Source organism: Corythoichthys intestinalis, chromosome 16 (assembly GCF_030265065.1).
Source record: "Corythoichthys intestinalis isolate RoL2023-P3 chromosome 16, ASM3026506v1, whole genome shotgun sequence".
NCBI classification, from domain to species: Eukaryota; Metazoa; Chordata; class Actinopteri; order Syngnathiformes; family Syngnathidae; genus Corythoichthys; species Corythoichthys intestinalis.
In genome coordinates this window covers 10366181-10389321 of record NC_080410.1, presented here as the reverse complement: position 1 = coordinate 10389321, position 23141 = coordinate 10366181, and the positions used below count along the sequence as shown (strand labels likewise).

The following is a 23141-nucleotide window of genomic DNA, read 5'->3' as shown; positions in this document are numbered from 1 at the left end:
TCAGCCATTAACAATAAGTTGTCTTTTTGAAGTGTACTGTTCAAGCTGCAAGTCATTTGTGTTACTTGTTTGCATGCATGTTTGCACAGGCATATTGATTTTGACAATGTACATTGTTCAAGTCATACACGCTGTTATAAATGTTCATACTTGAATTCTTATTGCTTACAATACATTTTATAAACTTAATGTTTAGACTGCATGTACAATTGTTAAATTCAGTATATCAAATTGAATGCTGGTAAATAAATCAACAAGAAATAGTTAATCTGTATTTCATGCATTGATTCAGATTTTCAAATTATATAACAGTCCGCTTGGGCGAATTTATCGTCATTTATCGTTATCGAGATAAATCTGCTCAATTTATCGTGATACATGTTTAACCCTTGAGAGTCGAAGGACGCGCCGGCGCGTCCTCAGCGCACGTCGTCTTTGAAGCGCCCTCACGTTTTAATTACGTCACCCACATGCCGTTGGTTGGTCTCGTTTTAAAGTGCGGAAGTTGCGGTTTACTCTCGTTATTATTTGAAGTCAATCGACCAACTAAAACGTGAGATATTGTCATTTAAGTTTGATAGTTTTATTGTCCTCTCAAAAAAACATTAAAACGCTGCATGGATCATTTGTTTATGTCTATATTTCCATCATTTCTTGTCCTTTTTCAAAACGGAAGCTCCATGAAAAAAACACAAATCAAACGAACCCTTTCGAAGTCACAGTGGAAGCACAAAATGCGTTTTTTAAATAAATATAACTGCCGTGCGAGGTTCCACCGAACGAGAGGGAGGAGTGTTCTGAAGCAGCGAGGTGGTGAGCGACGGCCGTGTGGCTCGAGCAGCGACTTTGTGTGACTTTGAGAATGAACGGAAAACTAAATTTAGCGCAGGCAATTGTGCTTTTTGATCAACTTGAGGAAGAGGATGGTCCAAATTCGTCATCATCGTCTTCTTTGGAAGAGTCCTCGAGTGAAGATAGTGACGGATTTGAACACGTGGGTGACGCCATCGACGAGCAGAGGTAAGCAAACTCACTTTTTTTTTTTTTTTGATGCTGAAAAAGTTTCTTTTGAAAGTTTCTTTTGATATTGCAAGACAAAGTTAATTTTGATACAATAAAAGTGTGTGTTTGTGTATATAATAATAAAATGTGCATACCAGATCAAAGTCGTACGTGCACTGTGTGTATCCAAGGCAGGAATTTATAATTGTGATGATCTTCTTTCTATATGAAGATTAGGGATGTAGCACATATTCAGCTATGGTATTCTTTCTATTGTCATACATATAGATTTCCATTATTATTTATTGCTGTATATATTTTTATTTTATACTTTATTATTTTCATAAATACTGACTTTTTTTCATGTACATTTATAGTGACAATGAAAGTAAAGTGAAATGAAAATGGAAGGGTGGAAAGAGGACCGACACCCCATGGAAGTGTGGGCTGTGTGATGTCGCCCTGTGTCGAATTCCAGGACGAAACTGCTTTTCGGAGTGGCATGCCTGAAAAAAATTTAACTTGTTTATTGTAAATATTTTTGAAAATACTTTTTTTCCCAATGTTGTATATATATTTTTCCCCCACAATCAGTCTTCTCAATTTGTCTATATAAATGTGTGTTCAAGAAGCTTGATTGTGTGTACATAGTTTTCATCAGGTGATGGGCCGCAATACCTAAACTCATAAAGAGATGGCCTCTAAACACTTTTTGTGTTAGATGGTATATATTTTTTCACTGTTCGGTCTGCTGTATATAACCTGTTTTGACTAGAGCATGTATAAAGGCAAAAAACGCCTATGGCTATACCTGTTGTTTATGGTGAATTGTCAAATATAAGACTATTTATTCTAAATTTTTTTGGTTGAATGTTCATCCTAACATGTTGAATAAATATTACAAAGTTTCAAAACGGTTCGTTACGCATGTTTGGTTGTCAATTGGACATCAATATTAAAAAATTTGACAAAACGATTTTGGAATTTTTGGTCTTTTTGGGCCCAAAATGATGATTTATAATTGGTCAGTGAATGAAACAACAGTTTGGACATGAAGTTCAAGGTGTCACAAAAAAAGGGACCAAACCAGGCCATCGTAAACAATTCTTTCTTTGAAATATAAAGGCAACTTCAAAGGCATGCAAAATCAGACAAAATAGGCCCAGACCTTAAAGGGTTAAGGCCATATCGCCCAGCCCTATGCGGGAGCCAAAAAATGGTATCAGTTCAACACTAGTCTTAGACACTAACCATCATTGCTTTCAATTCCATGGTGTTGGGATACTGTAAACGTCCTCCATACTGAAATGTCTTCCTCAGGTTATGCTCACATGCCTTGGCAATACCTGTCAACAAATAACACTCGGAATCACTAGCTGGATGGATAGGTGGTTGGTGACGAATTAATAGTTAGAATAGGCCCTGAATACTGCATATATGAGTGTTGAGAAGCTGCATGATGGCTGGAAGGATACATAATTTTTGATAAATGAGTGAACAGATAGATGGGGTGATGAATTGTCAAGTGTTCTACCTTGGTACTGCAGTCCAATGCTAACACAGGCGTCATGTAGAAAGCTGAGGAGAAATGGCTTCATCACAAGTGAGCAGCGATGGAAAGCAGTCAGGATATACAACAGCCTCCATCCCCTCTGGCAACTGTCTCTACACATTGAAACACAAGCAGATGCTCGGTAAAACATGAACCCCACATTTCCTGTGAGTGTGTGCAGTGGTGTGCTTGTCACAAGTCTTACGGTTTGGAGCTGTCGTTGGCAGTGACTTGCTTCATCACCTGGCAATAGGCTTCATCTTTCATCAAGCCGTGATCAGCACTTAACTAAAGTCACCACATATGCATATAATAATCCAAGAAAATGACAGAAAATCAGGCATTATTTGCATTGACTATTGTACCTTCAATATGGTGGTTACAAGGTCCTGTTCTGTTAGACCTTTCAGTGGCAGGTCTCCCATGAACTTCATTAGAGCTGTCCATAAATATTGTAATTATTGCATTCAATGGTTATTGATCAACATTTGCTAATGTATACTGTGTGTCTCCTCTCACCTGAAGAGATGTCAGAGGCCACTTTATTCATCCCACTGTCTGAGAAGTCAATCAGAGACTCTTGGAGGGGAGACTGGAAACATAAACAGGCAGGGGAGAGGAAATGCCTGTTAATTAAATTGCTGCTTAAAATGGAACAATGATAAATGAACAGTACCTTGGAGAATTTGATCATATCAGATGGATCCCTGCCCTCTCTCCCCTTTTTGACTTTTGGATCACTGGACAAAAATACAAGCAAAAAAGTGGCCCTGTTTGAATAAATTGCCGTCTTGAGTTTGATTGTAAGGAGTTATGATGCGTCTTACTTCCTGTTTCTCTGTGCTTCTCTGAAGTACATCTTAGCAAACTCACACATGTGGTACTGGTTGCCATAGAGGGACATATCATGAAATTCCTCATCGGGGCTCTCCACATAAGTGTCTTTTACTACCTGACACAATTAATTGCATTGTGTTATTTTGCATTCTTATAGTAGGTAAACATCATTGGAATGGTCAGCTTTGATTGTGCTGTACTATAAATCACGTATAACCGTTTAAGACATTCATACTTCTGTTGAGCGGTCAAGTTCTTGGGCGGCGACCGCTGAGCCCAATGCTACGGCAACAGCAGCTGAGGCAGCGACGCGTCCCTGTCTGTCACGAGGCTCCGCCCTCTCAGTTGGAAGAAGCAGGAAGTCTGGAGCGGCCACAGGTCGAACATGTTCGATAGGAAAAACTCCCGACATACCGTAGTCTGCCCCGAACCGCCAGCCTGCACACACAAATGCACACGATAAATCAAATTTAATCACAGTTGCGGTCAAATATGCCTCAATTTTAATTCGTTGAATTAAATTGTATGAATTTTAGGGCTGTCAAATTTATCGCGTTAACGGGCGGTAATTATTTTTTTTAAATTAAGCACGTTAAAATATTTGATGCAATTAACGCATGCACAGAATGACTCGTTCATGCGTTGCCTCAAACAGTTTACAATGACGCCATTTTAGCACATTGAGAGCGAATAGGCTGAGAAATGCGAGTGGACATAAGCGTTTATTGGACAGCGCCATTAATTGGCCTAAGCTTTGGCAGCCACTACTAACAGTCATGGTTGCCCAACTTCCCATCATGCATTTGGGCGGAGCAAGAGACGATCTTTTTAATAACACCCTTAATTGAACACAACGCAGAACATATTGTATACCATTTGCAGCCACTACTGACAATGATGGTTGCCCAACTTCCCATCAGGCATTTGGGCAGAGCGGGAGACGTTCTTTTTCTTAACACTCATTATTGAACACAATGCAGAACATATACTATTTGCAGCCACCACTGACAGTCATGGTTGCCCAACTTCCCATCATGCATTTGGGCAGAATAGTTAAGTCGCTACAGTATCATTTAGTGAAAGCACATAAAAAATAATATTCCTATCTTTCAAAAAATAATGTTCACAAAAAGAAAAGCGCTCAATGCAAAGAGAACTGGCATTCCCAATCAAAATAGCAATACAAAATACACATAAAACTTAGACTTTGCCTTGGCTAGATCTCTAATTAATTTAAAACTCGCCATTGACACCTTGTGGTGTATTTCAATCACTTCCTTACGTATTTAAAGACACTGTGGAAGAACGGCACGGAGCCCGATGTGACTTTTTGAATGTTAATAATGTTAATGCCATCTTGTGGATTTATTGTTATAATAAACAAATACAGTACTTATGTAAAGTATGTTGAATGTTTATGTCCGTCTTGTGTCTTATCTTTCCAGTCCAACAATAATTTACAGAAAAATATTGCGTATTTTAGAAATGGTTTGAATTGCGATTAATTACAATTAATTATTTTTTTAAGCTGTGATTAACTCGATTAAAAATTTTAATCGTTTGACAGCCCGAGAATTTATTTCCCAGCCTTCTGTTCTCTTCATTTTGTCCACACTGATTTTTCTGATTTTCAGTCAGAGCAAAATTGGTTACAGCCAGTTTAGACATCAATTGTCATCAGTACCGATTTGCAAAAAATTATCCTGAAAGTTACACATCACAAGTTACACAGTTTTTGTCAATGTCTACATTAATGTGACGAAATTTTAGTTGATGGTGACTAGTCGCTTATGATCACGTTGATATTTTTTCAGTGCTGTGGAAGACTTCTCAGTAATCACTATTTTTTATTTTTTTATTCTTTTTGACAAAGGAGTGCACAGAGCTTTGACATGTCTTCTACATCTGCATGTCATGAAGTTAAAACTGATTCCTAACCCACCAAAATCAGATGTGTCTCTCTTGATTTCTTCCAGTAGCATCACCTTTTTCTTCACAATGCAGCCATAACGTTTGCCTAAGCAAACACAAATGGATTATAGAAATGACATAATGCCCCGGCACAATGTATTGTATACCCGGTACATGTGCTGTTTGTGAATTATGGAGAGACAATTCAAGTGTGGGTCTTACCCGTCTCCAGGCCATCCATGTGTTGTAGTCTAATGATGTCTCCTTTGTGGAAGCTCAACAGTGTCCTGTCCTCATTGATGTAGTTCCTCACTGCCACCATATACTCTGAATCCTGGCAGGATATTGACATTTTATGTACTACCCTGTATTGTTATACTAGTACAGTGGTAACCATTGATGTTAATCTTACTTTAAAAAAGTAATTAATTACAATTACAAATTACTTCTCCCCAAAAGTAATTGCATTAGTAACTCAGTTACCTGAATGTAAGAGTAATTAGTTACTTGGCAAAGTAATTGCGATAACTAGATAGTAACCTTTTATATGTTTAGAAGATATTTAATGTTGTGAATCAACCGTTAAAATTGTTAAAATTGCTCCCGTTATTACATTAGTTCCCTTCTGTCTACTTTCCACATGTGAAAGTTTTAAAACTGTTTCATCATTTAAAGATATTCAAGTCAAGATTTTGCCGATATAGGAGTACTTTAGATTAAAAAGTTACCTAGGTTCGCTCGGAAGGTTCTCCACAACTGATTTAAGATGGCAGCTGTTTACTAACGTTGGCGAGTCTATCATTTTGCATCTAGTTCTCTATACATGTGCTAACGCCGCCGTGTCTGTCATTTCGCATCTAATTCTATATATATGTGATATCTACCGTAGCATCATATGGGCATAATTTGTAGGCTATCTGCTACAGTCAGGTATTATTGGAGCCACCTGGCATTGCGTTTGCAACGGCGTCACAACTCCTTTCCCTCCTCCCCATTCCCGCTCTGCTTTTTCGTCTCCGTGAGTCCGTGTCTCTCAGACTTTTCTCGCGTCATTTAACCAACGTAGTAACGCATAGTAACGTACACCCGTACATCCTCAGTAACGGTAACGGCGTTGGCAAGATGAGAAAAGCGATTAATTAGTTTACTCACATTTGAAAAATATAACGCTGTTAGTAACGCCGTTATACTCTAACGTCGTTATTAACAACACTGCTGGTACCCCTACTTACAAATATCTATAAATACAGAATTTTCAGCTTAAGACACGCTTCAACGGGAAATATTGCCTCTTGTTACAAAAAAAATTTCAGGATAAAAAAGGCAAAAATACAGTGGCTGGTACTCGCAGCTCCAAGAGTTTACTAAACGTAGCATACTTATAGCTGGTCTGCCATTGGCTATTGCCTATCATTCCTCGCAACCAATTAGCCAAGAGGGACCTCTACTGAATGTGTATGTGTGTATCTCAGCATCCTCTACATTCACCCCTTGTGTTTCGACAGCTTTATATGAGTGTATTAACTTTTATTCTTTATTCGTGGTTTTTTACATTATGCACAACTCAGATTTTATGTTTGTTGTGCAATAATCCCAGTATGTGTTACATGCTTTGATGCATTTCCATGCATTATAAAAAAAAAAATTGGTCTGAATTTGGGGGGCTTGGAACGGATTTGGGCCTTCACATGGAAAATGTGCCCCAAGTTACAGAGTTTTCTCAAGTTACGATACTACTTCCAGAGCCAATTAATTTCGTAAGTAGAGGTACCACTGAACATTGTTCTAGATGAGAAGGATCAAAGACCTGCCATAACGATACAATACAAGGCTCACGCTAACGATTATGTCACGATGTAGTGAAGGACAGGCTGTGATTGCTTTTAGTCCCATTGACGGTGCTAGACGTCCAATCAATTTTGACTGCGAGGAGCGAATGAACATTCGTTCAGAATGTATTGAACGTCTCGTCAGGAGTGAATGTGGCTAAAATTTTTGCCGGAACTCATTGACATAAACACACAAAACAAAACAGGTTTTACACATGCATTACACTTGCCATAACAAGGCATACACAGGAAGCCTATTTTCGTTCAAAATTTTTTCGTTGACGTGTAAAATAACAGTTAACATAAACTTCTCCTAATATTATTTTCCCTCATATCTAAATGCAAAACCTAAATTTGAACTACTTTAGAACATAACTTAAGAACATAGGATGTACATTAAAAAAATTAAAGATAATGTAAACATTGTCTTATTTTATTGATTTTATTATTTTAAATAGTAAAGATATAAGTAAAATACATGAACAAAAATAAGTACAAATGACATATCATTCACATTGAACTGCTTTAAAAATGTATGTATTCATATAAATGTATTAGTATTAAAAAAGAAAACGCAAACATTGACTTTTTAAAAATTATAATAAATAAGTAGCCTAACATAAATGAACAAAAATAAGTCATAATGTGCACATCAACATAGAAGATGTTCTAAACGTCCCTATAAGAGCAAATAAAATAAGCCTCCATAACTCTCTTTTCTCTTAGTGATCTGATCAACTTTCCGTTGCATTGTCCTTTTTTATCGCGTTAATTCAGCAAGTTTGTTTGTTCTTTTTGTTTCAGAAAATGTGCAATTTCAACTAATCAGAGCTAACTATCCATGGTAATCACATTTCAGTCTGTCAGCCTATTGATCGGACAACTGCGTCAAGGGTGGTTTGCTTGCGTGCATGTACACCTCAACGCGACTCGTCAGACTCAGACAAACTGCTGCAAGCTAAGGACAGCTCCGCTGAATAAATAAACGAATAAATACATTACAGTGGAAATGGATTACATTACACAAGCACTTTATTAGGCTTGCTATTAACAATGGTGTGTGTAAGTCTGACGTTAGTAGATTGTTTTCATCATGGAAATGCGTGTGTGGCAGCCAGGCAGGTTTGTTAACATGGGGTTTTGACAGATGTCATCATATTTTCAGGACCAAAGCACCGTTCCAGCACGTTTCGGCTACAAATCTTTTACTAAAACGGTGGCCCACTTTCACCCCTGTATCTAGTGCGGTCAATGAAAATTAACATACACACTTTTTATAGTGGAAATTTCGGTTGCAACCTATTGGTTCCTGTATCAAACAGTGACACGATTTTAAAACGATATATAAATTCTTATTGAGAGCATATCAATATCACATTTGGATACAAATTATCTCGCTATATCACCATATCGATTAATTATCACACCCCTAGTCATAACTAGCGAAAATCTGCAGCAATTAAAAGGTACCACAAGATGGCGGGACAGCATTTTTTTCCAAGTAGACCAGAAAACTGCCCGGCTAAAAGAAGCTTCTCCACTCAATTCAACATAGTTCATTCGAGTTGAGTTGGGTCCAATATTTTAGATAAAGTTTGGTCCAAACAAAAAAACAGCAAAGTAAATTTTTCACCAACTAAAAGGGGATTCTTTCTCCCTCCAAGTATGTGGTGTTAGTCAAATTAGACAATCCTGAACCTCTAATACGATGTAATTTTGTCACAACTGGGAGCAGAAGTGTCTTGCGTACACACGTATTCAAAAAAAAAAAAAAAAAAGCTCTCTGACCTTCTTAATCTCAGTGAGGAAGTAGTCAATCATGCTTTTGACCTGCTGGGCCCTAGCCGAAAACAGGATCAGCTTCTCATTGACCAGATTGAACTCCAACATGTTTTTGGACGGAACAGACACGAACAGGATGTCCGAGTAGCTGCTCAGGAAGTCACAAACAGACAGAGGATGTAGTTAACTTTAAAATGAAATATTTTGAAGATTTATGTTTACACTCTGTGGACAAAATATTGAGGGTTGACACATCGATTAACCAATTAATTGATGAATTGGGGTAAGAATTTACTGGATTGTGTTCCTCTTTCCCAAGACGTTCTGTATATTTGCATACTCCAAACTATGTGCAACCAATTAAGGCTATTTTACTAATCTCAGATGAGTAACTGTTTCAGGTACAGTGGTCACTGCAGTGGAAAACTATTCAAAATTTATCATTAGCTCCACTCATTCACCGCTAGCCTAGGTCATATAGTATGTGTTGTTGTAGTTCATAAAAGAGGGAAATTCATAAGGAAAACACCAATAGATGGCAATAGATGTCCAATCTATTTTAACTGGGAGGATCTGGAAGCGATCATTTGATCAATTGGCTGTTCATTTGATCGCTTCCAGATCCTCCAAGGTAAAATAGATTGGACGTCTATTGTCGTCAAAGGCAGCCAGCGGATTAAGCTATGAGCAGTCACAAAACAAAATAAATACTTAAAATTCCCAGAACAAAATACACACAGGCCATACTCATTAGATTTTTTTCCCTTCAATTTATTACCTTATTGTTTTAATTTATGATTGGATGTTTTATTGTTTTAGTAATTTTATTTCATTTAAAATTATTCATATATTATATACTGTATATGTAAATATTAGTTATGTCTTATACTGGTATATATTGTGGGAAAACACCCAGGTGACTTGAAGTCCTGCTCTGAGATCCCCAATTTGGACAAATTTAAAGGTAATCTGATATGCATGTGTGATACATCATTGGAAAGCTTAAGATCTCAATTTTCTGGGGGAAGAAAAAATTTGAACAGGAGGGCATTTAAAAAAAAAAAAACATTTTTTTATCTCGAGGTGAGAGCATGAGAGAGCATAATAAAAGACACCAGGATTTTAACGAGATATCATCGTGTACTCACCTTGTTTCAATCCAAAAACTCCGTGTAGCATTTCTCACCGAGTGTCAAGATCCAGTTATGAATGGCCCCAGCTGGACTTTTAGCTGATTTTATGGGTGAAATACGGTAATATAACAAGGGTCGCAATGCAGAAACCGCAGATATCAAGGAGTGGTCGAGATTTTCTTTTCAAATATTTACCCTTTTAAACGTTTTTTTTTTTCTCCCTTCAATTTTTTTTAATGCTAAATATTAGACATCAATTAATGATTTTAAGCTAAAAATTACATTTTGAATAATGAATATAATTACTTACCTTCTTCTTATGGCTGGGTTGAAACAAAAGCGGTTGCACGGTGTCTGTATATGGGGGTCTCCAGGGTAAAACGGACAAAATAAAAAAAGTTTGGGGGCTTAATGCGCCATGAATCTGCTATGGCAGCATATAGACATATTGTTCTATCAAACACAACATGGCGCATTAAGCCCCCGAACTATATTTAGTTTGTCCGTTTTACCCTGAAAACCCCCGTTTACAGACGTTGCGCAACCGCTTTTGTTTCAACCCAGCCATAAAACGAAGGTAATCAATTATATTTATTATGTAAAATGTCCGTCGTTTTTAGCTTGGAATCATGAATTGATGTCTCATATTTCGTTAAAAAAAAAAAAAAAAAAAAAAAAAACGACTTTGAAAAATTACTCACATATTTCAAACTTTTAAACAAATTATCTCACAATGAAAAAAATGGCGTCTGTAAAAAATTACATTTTATGATATTTACCTCATAACTATCGCTTAAATGTATTTATTTTTGGTACTGTCGCATTTTTTCCGATATGTTAGATGATAAATAATCGATCCAAACAAAGAAAAATTGAAAAAAAAACTTTTAAAAGGGTAAATATATGAAAAAGAAAATCTTGACCACTCCTTGATGTCTGCGCTTTCTGTATCGCGACCCTTCTTATACTACCATGTTTCACCCATAAAATTCCCAAAAAATCCAGCTGTGGCAATTCACAGCTGTGTCTTGACACTCACGGATACATGCAACATGGAGTTATTGGATCGAAACAAGGTACAGTGGGGAGAACAAGTATTTGATACACTCACAATGGGAAAACCCATTGGCAGTGTATCAAATACTTGTTCTCCCCACTGTAAGTAAGCGATAATATCTCGTTAAAGTCATGGCGTCTGTAAAAAATTCAGATATTTACCTCATAACTATCGCTTAAATGTATTTATTTTTGGTACTGTCGCATTTTTTCCGATATGTTAGATGATAAATAATCGATCCAAACAAAGAACAATTGAAAAAAAAAAACTTTTAAAAGGGTAAATATATGAAAAAGAAAATCTCGACCACTCCTTGATGTCTGTGATTTCTGTATCACGACCCTTGTTATATTACCATGTTTCACCCATAAAATTCCCCAAAAATCCAGTTATTGGATCAAAACAAGGTAAGTACGCGACAATATTTCGTTAAAGTCATGGCGTCTGTAATTCTGCTCTCGCGTGCTCTCACCTCCAGATTGGGTTTTGCTGTTTAAAAAACTTTTTTTTTTTTTTTTTCAAAAAATGCCCACCTGTTCAAAATTTTTCTTCCCCCAGAAAAATGAGATTTTAAGCTTTCCAATGATGTATCACACATGCATATCAGACAATTTTGAAAGTTGGCCAAATTGGGGGTCTAAGAGCGGAACTTCAAGTCACCTGAGTGTTTTCCGCCATAGATGGATGGATGGATGGATGGATGGATGGATGGATGGATGGATGGATGGATGGATACAGTATTTTAAAATTTCTTATGATTTTTTTCCATTTGAATTTTCTTACTATTTTATGTATTACTATTTTATTTAAATAATTGCTTTTTTTGTCTTAAAAAAAATTGACCCCTCATTTAATTGTTTAAATTTATTTTAAATTATTTACATATGTTTTTTGTCTCCATCACAAAATACATGCGGGCAACTAATACTACAATTGGATGTCAAATGGTGGCTGCAAAATACTATCTCGGGGGCTTAACATTTGAGATCCTTGTCTTATACGTATGTAATAAAAAAATAAATTAAAAAAAAGAAAAACAAAAATCATACTTTGTGCATAAAAGGGTTAAGATGCACCTGTAAGGTCTCAGTACTCTGAAGTAGTCTGGAGCAGTGGAGCTGCTCCTCACCAGTTTAAGCAGTTTAATGCCTTGATGTGACACAGACAACACCTGCACTCCCGTACCCACACTGCCCTGCAACACACAACATCATCATGAACAGACACCGGAGCTATGTATGTTACAAGTAAATAAACCCTAATGAAATACTTTTGAATGGAATAATGCTTAAGTAATCTAATATTCAAAGCAAGAATGGTCGGAATGCCAGAAGCTCACAGAGGCTGGGAAAAGGCGAGAAAAGTAGATCTCCCATGAGTCTCTTGCCATGGCAACCACCTTCTTCTTAATACTCTCATTGTGAGTTCCTGCAATTTGATCCACCTGGTTTTCCACTTCAAGAAATACACACAGTAGGATTGACATCATAAAACTTCCCCATGACTCCGCACAGGAAAAGCAATAAAGAAATTTGTGGATACAAAAACAATAGGTTGTCCTAAATGTTAAAAGTGCTCGAAGTCTTATCCGAATGACATACCGAAGTAAGTTTTCATCTTTTGTCTCTCTTCTTGAGTGATTCGAATGCAGGCCTCAGAAAATGTGTCATGTACCACCTGTAAGTCAGAAAAAATAAGCAAGATATGAAAATGAAACATCCTACTTTTAAATGTTATTTTTTGAGCCATGAAATATACAATGAGGAAAATAGGTATTTGAACACCCTGCGATTTTGCAAGTTCTCCCACTTAGGAATGATGGGCATGTTTGAAATTTTCATGGTAGGTGACTGTCCACTGTGAGAGACAATCTAAAAAAAAATTCAGAAATCACAGTGTATGATTTTTTAACAATTAACGTATATGTAATATAATGCTGCAAATAAGTATTTGAACACCTGTCTATAGACCCTACCCACGTGACGTCACAACTCCGCTCTCCTGACTGGTGCCGCCCACTTGTCCGTCAACACATCGTGTTGACCTGTTACGGCTACGTACATTCCTCCTATTTACGGCGTGTTTTTCTGCTCGTTAACATTAATAATCAAAATGGTGAAGGCGTGTGTGGCGGTCGGTTGCAATAACAGAGAAGATAGACGGAGAGACTTGAAGTTCTACCGGATTCCGAGAGACACGGAGAGGAGAGAGCGAGATGGGCTGCTGCAATTCGACGAGAAAACTGGGCTCCAAACGATTACCACAGATTATGTAGTAGTCATTTTATATCTGGTAAGATGCATTTAATATATATTTAGAGGGTTTTGGGCTGACAACCACAATTAAGATCATTGCTAGGCTAATCGCCGACAACATACACATATGTATGTAGTGAGAGTGCTATCGCTAAACCATATAAACATTAAAAGCCCTAGCTCCATTGACAAATGACATGAAATACATTAGACTTGACAGTGGATGTTAGCAAGAACAAAAGATTTTGAATTGAAAATTTCGTAACTCACCTTCCGAGCACAAGATTCCTGCCGAATTTTCGTGTACGAGGACCTGTTTCACCCAACCAGCAACGTAGCATTTATAAGCCTCCAAGCTCTTAAAGTTTTTCAAACTTTTGTGAGAATAGGCTGATTTTGTGTGGACAAGATAGTTGTAAATATCAGGGTCAGGCAGAGACGGCGAAGGCAGCCGGTCAAAAATAATCGATTTAGGCATCAAATATGGATCTGGCGACTGTATAGAACGAAGCTTTTCCACATAACGCCTTTTATGCAACACATCCAGTGAGTTTACGGCATCAGAAAGCACCGGGTCTTCCATGAAATGCATTTTAAATTCCTCGATCAATTGAAACCAATGCTAATACAGACACAAAATGACGGACAAGTGGGCGGAACCATACAGCGAGCACGTGGTTTTATGACGTCGGTGGGTAGGGTCTATTAGCTAAAGTTGTGAGCCGAAAATAAGCTGTTAGTTGCCTTTAAAAAGTCCAACGAATAAGTGGAGGTGGACTTTTTGAGTCTGACTTTCCTACCTGTTTGAGGCAATTAGCTGCATATATACACCTGTCCACTCCATACAATGAGGAAGACTCCAATTCCTAATGTGGTGAAAACCAAAGAGCTGTCCAAAGACACCAGACAGAATTGTAGATCTCTAAAAGGCTGGACAGGGTTACAGGGCAATTGCCAAGCAGCTTGGTTGGAGCAATTATTAGAAAATGGAAGAAGCTAAACATGACTGACAATCTCCCTCAGACTGGGGCTCCATGCAAGATCTACCCCGTAGGGTCTCAATGATCCTAAGAATGGTGGGAAATCAGCCAAGAACTACCAAGGAGGAGCTGGTCAATGACATGAAAGGAGTTAGGACCACCATTTCCAAGGTTACTGTTGGTAATACACTAAGACGTAATGGTTTGAAATCATGCATTGCATGGAAGGTTCCCCCTGCTTGAATCAGCACATGTCCAGGCCCGTTTTAAGTTTGCCAATGACCATTTGAATGATCCAGAGGAGTAATGGGAGAAAGTCGTGTGGTCATATGAGATCAAAATGGATCATAAATTTTGTCCTAATTCCACTCAAAGTGTTTGGAGGAAGAAGAATGATGAGTACAATCCCAAGAACACCATCCCTACTGTGAAGCATGGGGGTGATAGCATTAGGCTTTAGGGGTGTTTTTCTGCATATGGGACTAGATGACTGCACTGTATTAAGGAGAAGATGACTGGGGCCCTGTATTGTGAGATTTTGGGGAACAACCTCCTTCCCTCAGTCAGAGCATTGAAAATGGATTGTGACTGGGTCTTCCAACATGACAATGGCCCGAAGCAGACCGCAAGAATAACCAAGGAGTGGCTTCGTAAAAAAGCACATCAAGGTTCTGGAGGGGCCAAGCAAGTCTCCAGACCTAAACACAATAGAAAATCTTTGGAGGAAGCTCAAACTCCATATTTCTCAATGGCAGCCCAGAAACCTGATTGATCTAGAGAAGTTCTGTGTGGAACAGTGGTGCAAAATCCCTGCTGCAGTCTGTGCAAACCTGGTGAAAAATTACAGGAAACATTTGACCTCTGTAATTGTAATAAAAAGGTTACTGTACCAAATATTAAAATTGATTTTCTCAGGTGTTCAAATATTTATTTGCAGCAATATATCACAAATAAATTGTTTTAAAAAATCATACACTGTGATTTTTGGAATTTTTTAAGATTATCTCCCACAGTGGACAAGCACCTACCATGAAAATTTCAAACCCACCCTTCATTTCTTGTAAAAATGCAGGGTGTTCAAATACTTGTTTTCCTCGCTGTAATATTGATTGAATGACAGTATTTCATCTAATTACTATAATGAATATCAACCTGTCTGAAAGTCATGTCCAACATCAGCGGATCATTTAGGTTTTCTTTAGGATAAAACACCTGGAAAGTAAATTTTAAATAAAAATGTTAAAAAATTATTGTATAAAAGCATATTGTTGCTAGCGTTAGCAAATGCACCTCCTTCCTCAGGTAAAGTTTCCAAGGGACATTAGTGTAGGTATAATATTCATCACTGGTCCTGCTGTGTAGTTGCGTCTGGATGACCTCATTTTCGATTGGCAACTCTCTGCGCACTGGGCACACAAATCAGTCATAAACAACTATGAAATTCATTGGTGATTTACAGAATATAACATGTATTGTATGTAGACTATATTGCAAAATAGAGAAGCACAAATTACTTAAAAACAACTGATCTTGTAATAATTACTGCCATTGCCCGGCTTGAATATAAGCCGCACCCGCCAAATTTTACAAGAAAACTGTTTTGATTCACAATCACATACTGTATGACAGTCATGATTTTTTTTTTTTTTTACATAAAAAGCTCACCTGGCGGAGGAGTAGGACCTATGTTGGAATGAGTTGGTTCACCCGAATTGGTTATTTTTGTATCTATGCTCTGCTCTTTGTGACGGAAAGATTTCTTCTGGATCTGACACAAAAAAAGGTCAGTGAATGTACTTTAATATAGTGTGAATATAGTGATTGTGTGCATGTGTAATGTACTGGTTGAGGTGGATTAGCCATTTGGTCTTTCAGGATCTCCATGGCCTCTTCATGGGGGTCTGGCTTCTTTCGAAATATCTTTCCCTCATCTTTGCTGAACACATTTAGCCAGATAACATGGTGATAATTTGAGTAATTTCATTCATGTGAACTGGATATACAGTGGGGCAATAAGTATTTAGTCAACAACTAATTGTGCAAGTTCTCCCACTTGAAAATATTAAAAAGGCCTGTAATTATCAACATGGGTAAACCTCAACCATGAGAGACAGAATGTGGAAAAAAAAACAGAAAATCACATTGTTTGATTTTTAAATAATTTATTTGCAAATCATGATGGAAAATAAGTATTTGGTCAATACCAAAAGTTCATCTCAATACTTTTTTATGTATCCTTTGTTGGCAATAACGGAGGCCAAACGTTTTCTGAAACTCTTTACAAGCTTTTCACACACTGTTGCTGGTATTTTGGCCCATTCATCCATGCAGATCTCCTCTAGAGCAGTGATGTTTTGGGGCTGTCGTTGGGCAACACGGACTTTCAACTCCCTCCACAGATTTTCTATGGGGTTGAGATCTGGAGACCGGCTGGGCCACTCCAGGACCTTGAAATGCTTCTTACGAAGCCATTCCTTTGTTGCCCTGGCTGTGTGTATGGGATCATTGTCATGCTGAAAGACCCAGCCACGTCTCATATTCAATGCCCTTGCTGATGGAAGGAGATTTTCACTCAAAATCTCTCGATACATGGCCCCATTCATTCTTTCTTTTACACAGATCAGTCGTCCTGGTCCCTTTGCAGAAAAACAGCCCCAAAGCACGATATTTCCACCCCCATGGTTCACAGTGGGTATGGTGTTCTTCGCATGCAATTCAGTATTCTTTCTCCTCCAAACACGAGAACCTGTGTTTCTACCAAAAAGTTCTATTTTGGTTTCATCTGACCATAACACATTCTCCCAGTCCTCTTCTGGATCATTCAAATGCTCTTTAGCGAACCGCAGACGGGCCTGGACGTGTACTTTCTTCAGCAGGGGGACACGTCTGACATTGCAGGATTTGAGTCCCTGGCGGCGCATTGTGTTACTGAAAGTAGCCTTTGTTACTGTGGTCGCAGCTCTCTGTAGGTCATTCACTAGGTTCCTCCGTGTGGTTCTGGATTTTTGCTTACCGTTCTTGTTATCATTTTGACAGCACGGGGTGAGACCTTGCATGGCGCCCCAGATCGAGGGAGATTATCAGTCTTCCATTTTCTAATAATCGCTCCCACAGCTGATTTCTTTACACCAAGCGTTTTACCTATTGCAGATTCAGTCTTCCCAGCCTGGTGCAGGTCTACAATTTTGTCTCTGGTGTCCCTTAACAGCTCTTTGGTCTTGGCCATAGTGGAGTTTGGAGTGTGACTGACTGAGATTGTGGACAGGTGTCTTTTATACCGATAATGAGTTAAAACAGGTGTCATTAACGAGTGGAGCCTCGTTAGACCTCGTTATAAGAAGTTAGACCTCTTTGACAGCCAGAAATGTTGCTTGTTTATAGGTGACCAAATACTTATTTTCCACTCTAATTGGGAAATAAATTCTTTAAAAATCAAACAATGTAATTTTCTGTTTTTTTTCCCACATTCTATCTCTCATGATTGAGGTTTACCCATGTTGACAATTACAGGCCTCTCTAATCTTTTCAAGTAGGAGAACTTGCACAATTGGTGGTTGACTAAATAATTATTTGCCACACTGTATCAATGTCGGCATGTACGTTACCGTCTGATTGAAGGTCCGGTGGGACTCATGCCAGGAGGCTGGTGCTGTTTAATGATGTCTTTGATATCATGGCTAGGCTCCATGCGCTCGGTGTTACTCACACTGGCACGGACCACGTCTTCAGGAGAGTGGTCGCTTGTTGGACCTGAAATTCAATTATTGAAAAGAAAGAATTAAATTGGTTTGTTTGTTTACATCTGAAATTTTCTGAATGTTTTTTTTATTATGAAACTGACTAATAAACAAATTAAAACTGCTGTACTGTTAAACTGCATCGTGAAGGAAATCAATGCAGTGCTTCTCAATTATTTCTCTCAATTAGAATTATTATATGCACACCTCTGCATAACATTGTTTCCTTGTTAACATTAAAGAAAAAAAATATAGATCAACTTGCAATAAAGCAATACTTTACTAACATTGTTATTGTTTGTAACAGAACAGACTTAAAGCGCATCAATTTGCCTGAATAACAATGATTAAAAAAAAAAAAAAAAACACTGAAGGCACATTTTTTGACTATTTGATACTGAAAAATAAAATTTAATAAAATCAATAAATGATAATAAATTTAAATTGATTAGCGACATTAAGTCAGAGCGCAATATGCCAAACAAAAATGAGTGTCATTGGACAGAGAAACAGTTTTTATTTTTACAGCACTTGTATCGTCCAGCATGACCGAAACCATGTCTAATGCTGCAGGCAGTATCAGCTCCTCTACTATGGTATGTTTTTTGGGATTTTTATGCATTGAGCAACTTGGTATGCCACATTGTATGATGCTAACAGTGCTCGTTAGTTTAATGATGTATCACTCACAAAGTAGGATGATTGTTGGCAGTATTCGGCACGTTTTAGCTGAAAAAGTTTTTTAAGCTGCTTATCAATGTGATTGGAGTCTAACATCTAAGTGACGTCTTCATAGATTTCGCTTCATGCTGTCCGCTTCCACCATTTTTGGACACAGTAAACGTCTTTCCTCATCTCCGTCTGTATTTAAAAGCCAGACGCTACTGTACGTGCATTTTGCAAATTTAGGTTTCGGGAGACTTCATATATAGTGCTCTTGTAATGCCTTGAGTTGAGGTTTGTTTAGTTTGTGCCCTAGTGTTTCTGGTCATTGTGATAACCCATTGATTTCACCTGTTGTGGCTTGCTCCTTGTGTGTTGACCAATCCGCTTTATCTTGTGTCACCCACCTGTGCCTCATTATCTCGTTACCCCATGTGTGTATTTAAGTTCCTCATGTGCTGTCTGTTCTTGTTGCGTCATTGTCGATTCCTTGTCTATTCTTACGTCCAATCCTTCATGTGTCCGTATTCCCAAGTAATTTTTTATATCTTTTGTTTGATCCCTTGATCTTTTGTTTGAACTTTGTATTTTGGTTATCTATTATTAAAGTATTTTTAAGTTCCCCGACACTAATGATAGTAAGATGAAGCCTCGTGAGGCATTGAACCATCTGAGCCAATTGGTTCGTGAAAAGGGTTACCGTAATTTCTCGAATATAACGCACAATTTTTTCCCCCCAAATCAACTTGTAAAATAATGGGTGCGCATTTTACACGGGTACATGGATGGAGACAGAAATATATATATTATATATACATCTAAAGACAGATTTTTTTTTTATTGACACGGCCATGTTGTGTTGAAGAAAACGTATGCCGCGATCCGTTGCCAACCATTACGGTACATGACGTCACCATTTTGTTTCGGTAAAACTTGTTTCGGTAATACCACAGTGATTGGTCGAATGATTTCGTCTGTGTTAAATTCTGCTTTTTTCACTCTTCATAAAGCACAGAATTTAGTTTCTTGAACTCATTTGAGTCAACGTTTATTGCAACTCGGCAACTCGGACCATAACAAACGTAACACAACACAGAGTTCCTGTGTCCGTCAACTATATCTGTCCCTCGGGAAACTCAAACCCAAATAACAATAATTCCTCTTGTTACAGTCCACAGCGATGCGCTTTTTCCGTTTTCCGACTTCAGTCCCCACTTTTATTGTACCGTATCAATCCATGGAAGAAACATTTATTCATCATGATGAAACGAGCAAGTTATACAGCAGCCTTTAAAAGAAAAGTCACATCTGTTTTGTTTTCTCCTACATTCTGGTAAGTTGGAGAAGTTGTCAAATCATATTATTACCGTAAATATTGTCAGTTTATGGTAATGTTTTGAACTACCAATGTGCTATGCTTGTGCTGTGTTTCACCAGTCAGTAAAATGACATTTCTATATCTGTACACGAGCTCTGTTTTCTTGTATTCTTCTATTTATTGGTGCTAAAATTAGGGTGTGCGTTATAAACGGGTACAATAATTTCCCCTAGATTTTACAAGTAAATTTGGGGTGCGCATTATACACGGGTGCACCTTATATTCGGGAAATTATGGTAATTTCTCGAAGCTTCATGTAAGACCGGTACCACCTACTTGTTAAGTGTATGATCACTGTCAGTTGTCTCAACCACGTGTGATTCATCCATTTTTTTTGTGTGTGTCTGTGTCTGTTAGGGAGGAATTAATTTAGAAAGTATTGCTGACCAAATCCTCTATGTACATAGATTATCCCAGATGTACTTACAGTTGTCCTTCACTTATCACTGTTAATAGGGACTGTAACCGACTGCGTAAAGTGAAAAAAAGTTAAGTATTGTAACGCCCCCACCCCATTTGTAACGTAGATTTTTGTGTGTGTCTATATAATATCAGTAAATGTATATAAAACCATATAAATGCATATGTTATCATTAGAACATTAAGGAATAGTTTGAAATGTAAATACAATATTAATAATATGAATAACATACATAAAATAAAGTATGAATAATACAGAATGTACATTCTTTCATATGATACGTGTGTTGAGGTCTGTGTAAGTGTATATTAATACATAGATGAAAATAAAGTGTTCATAAATATGTCTATAGAACTTTTTTTTTCTTATAAAACAATATTTTTAACAAAATTTAAAATTCTGCCATGCACTGACTGTGCGAAAGTTGAGCAGCAAAGTAGTGAGGGAACACTGTAAAAAAACGCATGGAGTGTGTGCGTGTGAAAATTATTATTATAATGAAAATTATTCCCCAATGGCATTATCATAATATGGCAAGTCGTGCAATGCTTTTTCTGATATTGGCATGAGGGTAATCAGGGAGAGGACAGTAAAAGTGCTAGTGTAACTTGACCATTGACGTACTTGGTGGGGGTGCATCAGGGTGAAGGTAAAGTCCTCTTTTTGCTGGCTCCATCCCATCAGCAATTGTATTAATCCTTCTCTCCTCACTCCTAAACCTTTCACTATCCAAACTCTCGCCTGATCGCAACTTTCCTTCAAACGCACACATTTTGAATCCAGCCCGAGGTGGTCGTGTACTGTAGCGAGCTGTCAAACCGCACGGCAAAATCTAAAGCAATCCCTGAAGCAATCACGTGGTATGTTATGTTATCGTTTTTGGAACCTCCCCTAAATGAAACGAGCCTCAGTACGCGCTTCGCGGAAACCTTCATTACTCGACACACGCTTCGAAGACCTCGTTACATCACTACCCGACACCCTGCCTTGTCTTTTGTGTTCCCTGCATTTGAGTCCACCTTGCCCCCACGTCCTGACAGCTCTTTGCTGTGTGCTCTTGTTTAATGCAAAAATACTACACACACTCTGAAAATGAGAGTGCAACTGCCACCTACTGAGTGGGTGTGAAATTACACCTTATTCTAGTACGGCAAAAATGGTATATTCCGTGAGGTCACATGTGGCCCCTCCAGCAACGCTTTGCGCGCCCCACTATTTGAAAAGTACTGATATAGAGGCTTCAGGTCAATTGTGTCGATGTCCTTTACTGGCTGAGCCAAGTCTAGACTTCTGAATTTGATTGATCATCTCTGAAAAGATCTTAAAAAGTGTGCAAAGCATGTCAGAGACATACTCATTTTGTGCCGAGGGGTGGACCTGGAAGGTGAAACCTCTCGCTCTCTAGTCTGCAGAGATTAAAAAGTAAGTTGGTTGGCATTTGTTAGTAATGCATGCTTGCAGGACAGCAAAGTAATATATGGGTTTGTGCCTACTTACTGGACTGGGTGTGCGAGAGTGTTGCGGTGAATGCATGTAATAATGTAGTGGTGGCGACTGAGATGGAGGGAAGGAGGACATCATCTGCTGCTGGAGTGCAATGGCCTGCATGGTCATTTGCTGGGCCTGTAAAAAACGCAGTGGAATTCTGAAGTTACTGGAGATGGTCTGATGAAGATTTGATGAGAAAGATGGTGCGAATTGCAGAAGGCAGTACATTGTATAGACAACCATGTACGTATGTTCATTTCAATTATATTTACTGTACCAGAATGATGGCTTGCTGGTTGATAATAGCTTGCTGTTGTTGAGTCAGTACTGTCTGTTCTGTACCTGAAAAACATCCAAATTCAATACTTCCCGTAAATAGGCAATAAACTGAGCAAAAAACTGCTTTGAAAACACAGCAAGCATTAGATCTAATCGCAGAGGGGTTTTACATCACTCTCTATATAAATACTTCTAACGAAACTTTCTTCAACATGCCCTAAGGCCACACATGCTGAAGAACACTCCATTATTGGAGCTGACGCACCTGTCAAAACAGGCAAGCCTGGAATTACAGGCACGGGCGGAAGTGGGGGCAAGCCCAAACCTAGAACACTGGTGCCATGTGATGCTACATCAATCGCACTCACTGGACCGGGGTCCACAGAGGAAGCCTTGGAAGGGGCTTCAGATGGGGCATGAGTGGATGACTGACTGGGCGTTACATGTGTGGCAGTGGACGAAGTCGCTTGATGAGATGGGTTTGTGGGACGACTGTACTGGTGGTATTGTTGTGGCTGCTGTTGTCGCTGCTGTTGGTGGTGGTGTTCATGATGATGGTGGTGAGAAGGAATGGGCATAGCAGGGATAGGTGGCATCATTCCTCCTGCTACTGGGAGGACTGGTACAGCTTGAGGAGCAGCAAGGAACATATATGTATTACAGAATGTCTTAAATTGAATGTAACTGGTGTGGTCATTTTGGAAAGGAAAATACATATTTTATGGCAACAGTGACAAAGCAGCAAAAATAGTTCTTTTTCCAACAGACTTATTTAACACATTCTAAATTAAAGTGTTACAAATAAAGCGCATGACTCATACTTTGTATACAGTACAA

General features: G+C 38.2%; 1 protein-coding gene across 1 annotated transcript in view; it reads right to left on the bottom strand.

The window, feature by feature from the left end:
* Nucleotides 1-23141, bottom strand: part of myo15aa (myosin XVAa) — an 88758-nt gene that overhangs the window by 16744 nt on the left and 48873 nt on the right. Inside the window, exons 35-57 of the mRNA XM_057860825.1 lie at nt 22570-22932; nt 22303-22367; nt 22035-22160; nt 21892-21943; nt 17944-18088; nt 16181-16274; nt 16004-16106; nt 15629-15744; nt 15491-15550; nt 12705-12780; nt 12443-12558; nt 12180-12298; nt 8920-9061; nt 5525-5636; nt 5334-5408; nt 3627-3829; nt 3382-3506; nt 3231-3294; nt 3074-3146; nt 2920-2993; nt 2760-2842; nt 2537-2667; nt 2254-2348 (exon numbers count right to left, since the gene is read on the bottom strand). Coding sequence (XP_057716808.1) covers nt 2254-2348; nt 2537-2667; nt 2760-2842; nt 2920-2993; nt 3074-3146; nt 3231-3294; nt 3382-3506; nt 3627-3829; nt 5334-5408; nt 5525-5636; nt 8920-9061; nt 12180-12298; nt 12443-12558; nt 12705-12780; nt 15491-15550; nt 15629-15744; nt 16004-16106; nt 16181-16274; nt 17944-18088; nt 21892-21943; nt 22035-22160; nt 22303-22367; nt 22570-22932 — 2612 coding nt within the window. The remainder of the gene's footprint in view (nt 1-2253; nt 2349-2536; nt 2668-2759; nt 2843-2919; nt 2994-3073; nt 3147-3230; nt 3295-3381; nt 3507-3626; nt 3830-5333; nt 5409-5524; nt 5637-8919; nt 9062-12179; nt 12299-12442; nt 12559-12704; nt 12781-15490; nt 15551-15628; nt 15745-16003; nt 16107-16180; nt 16275-17943; nt 18089-21891; nt 21944-22034; nt 22161-22302; nt 22368-22569; nt 22933-23141) is intronic.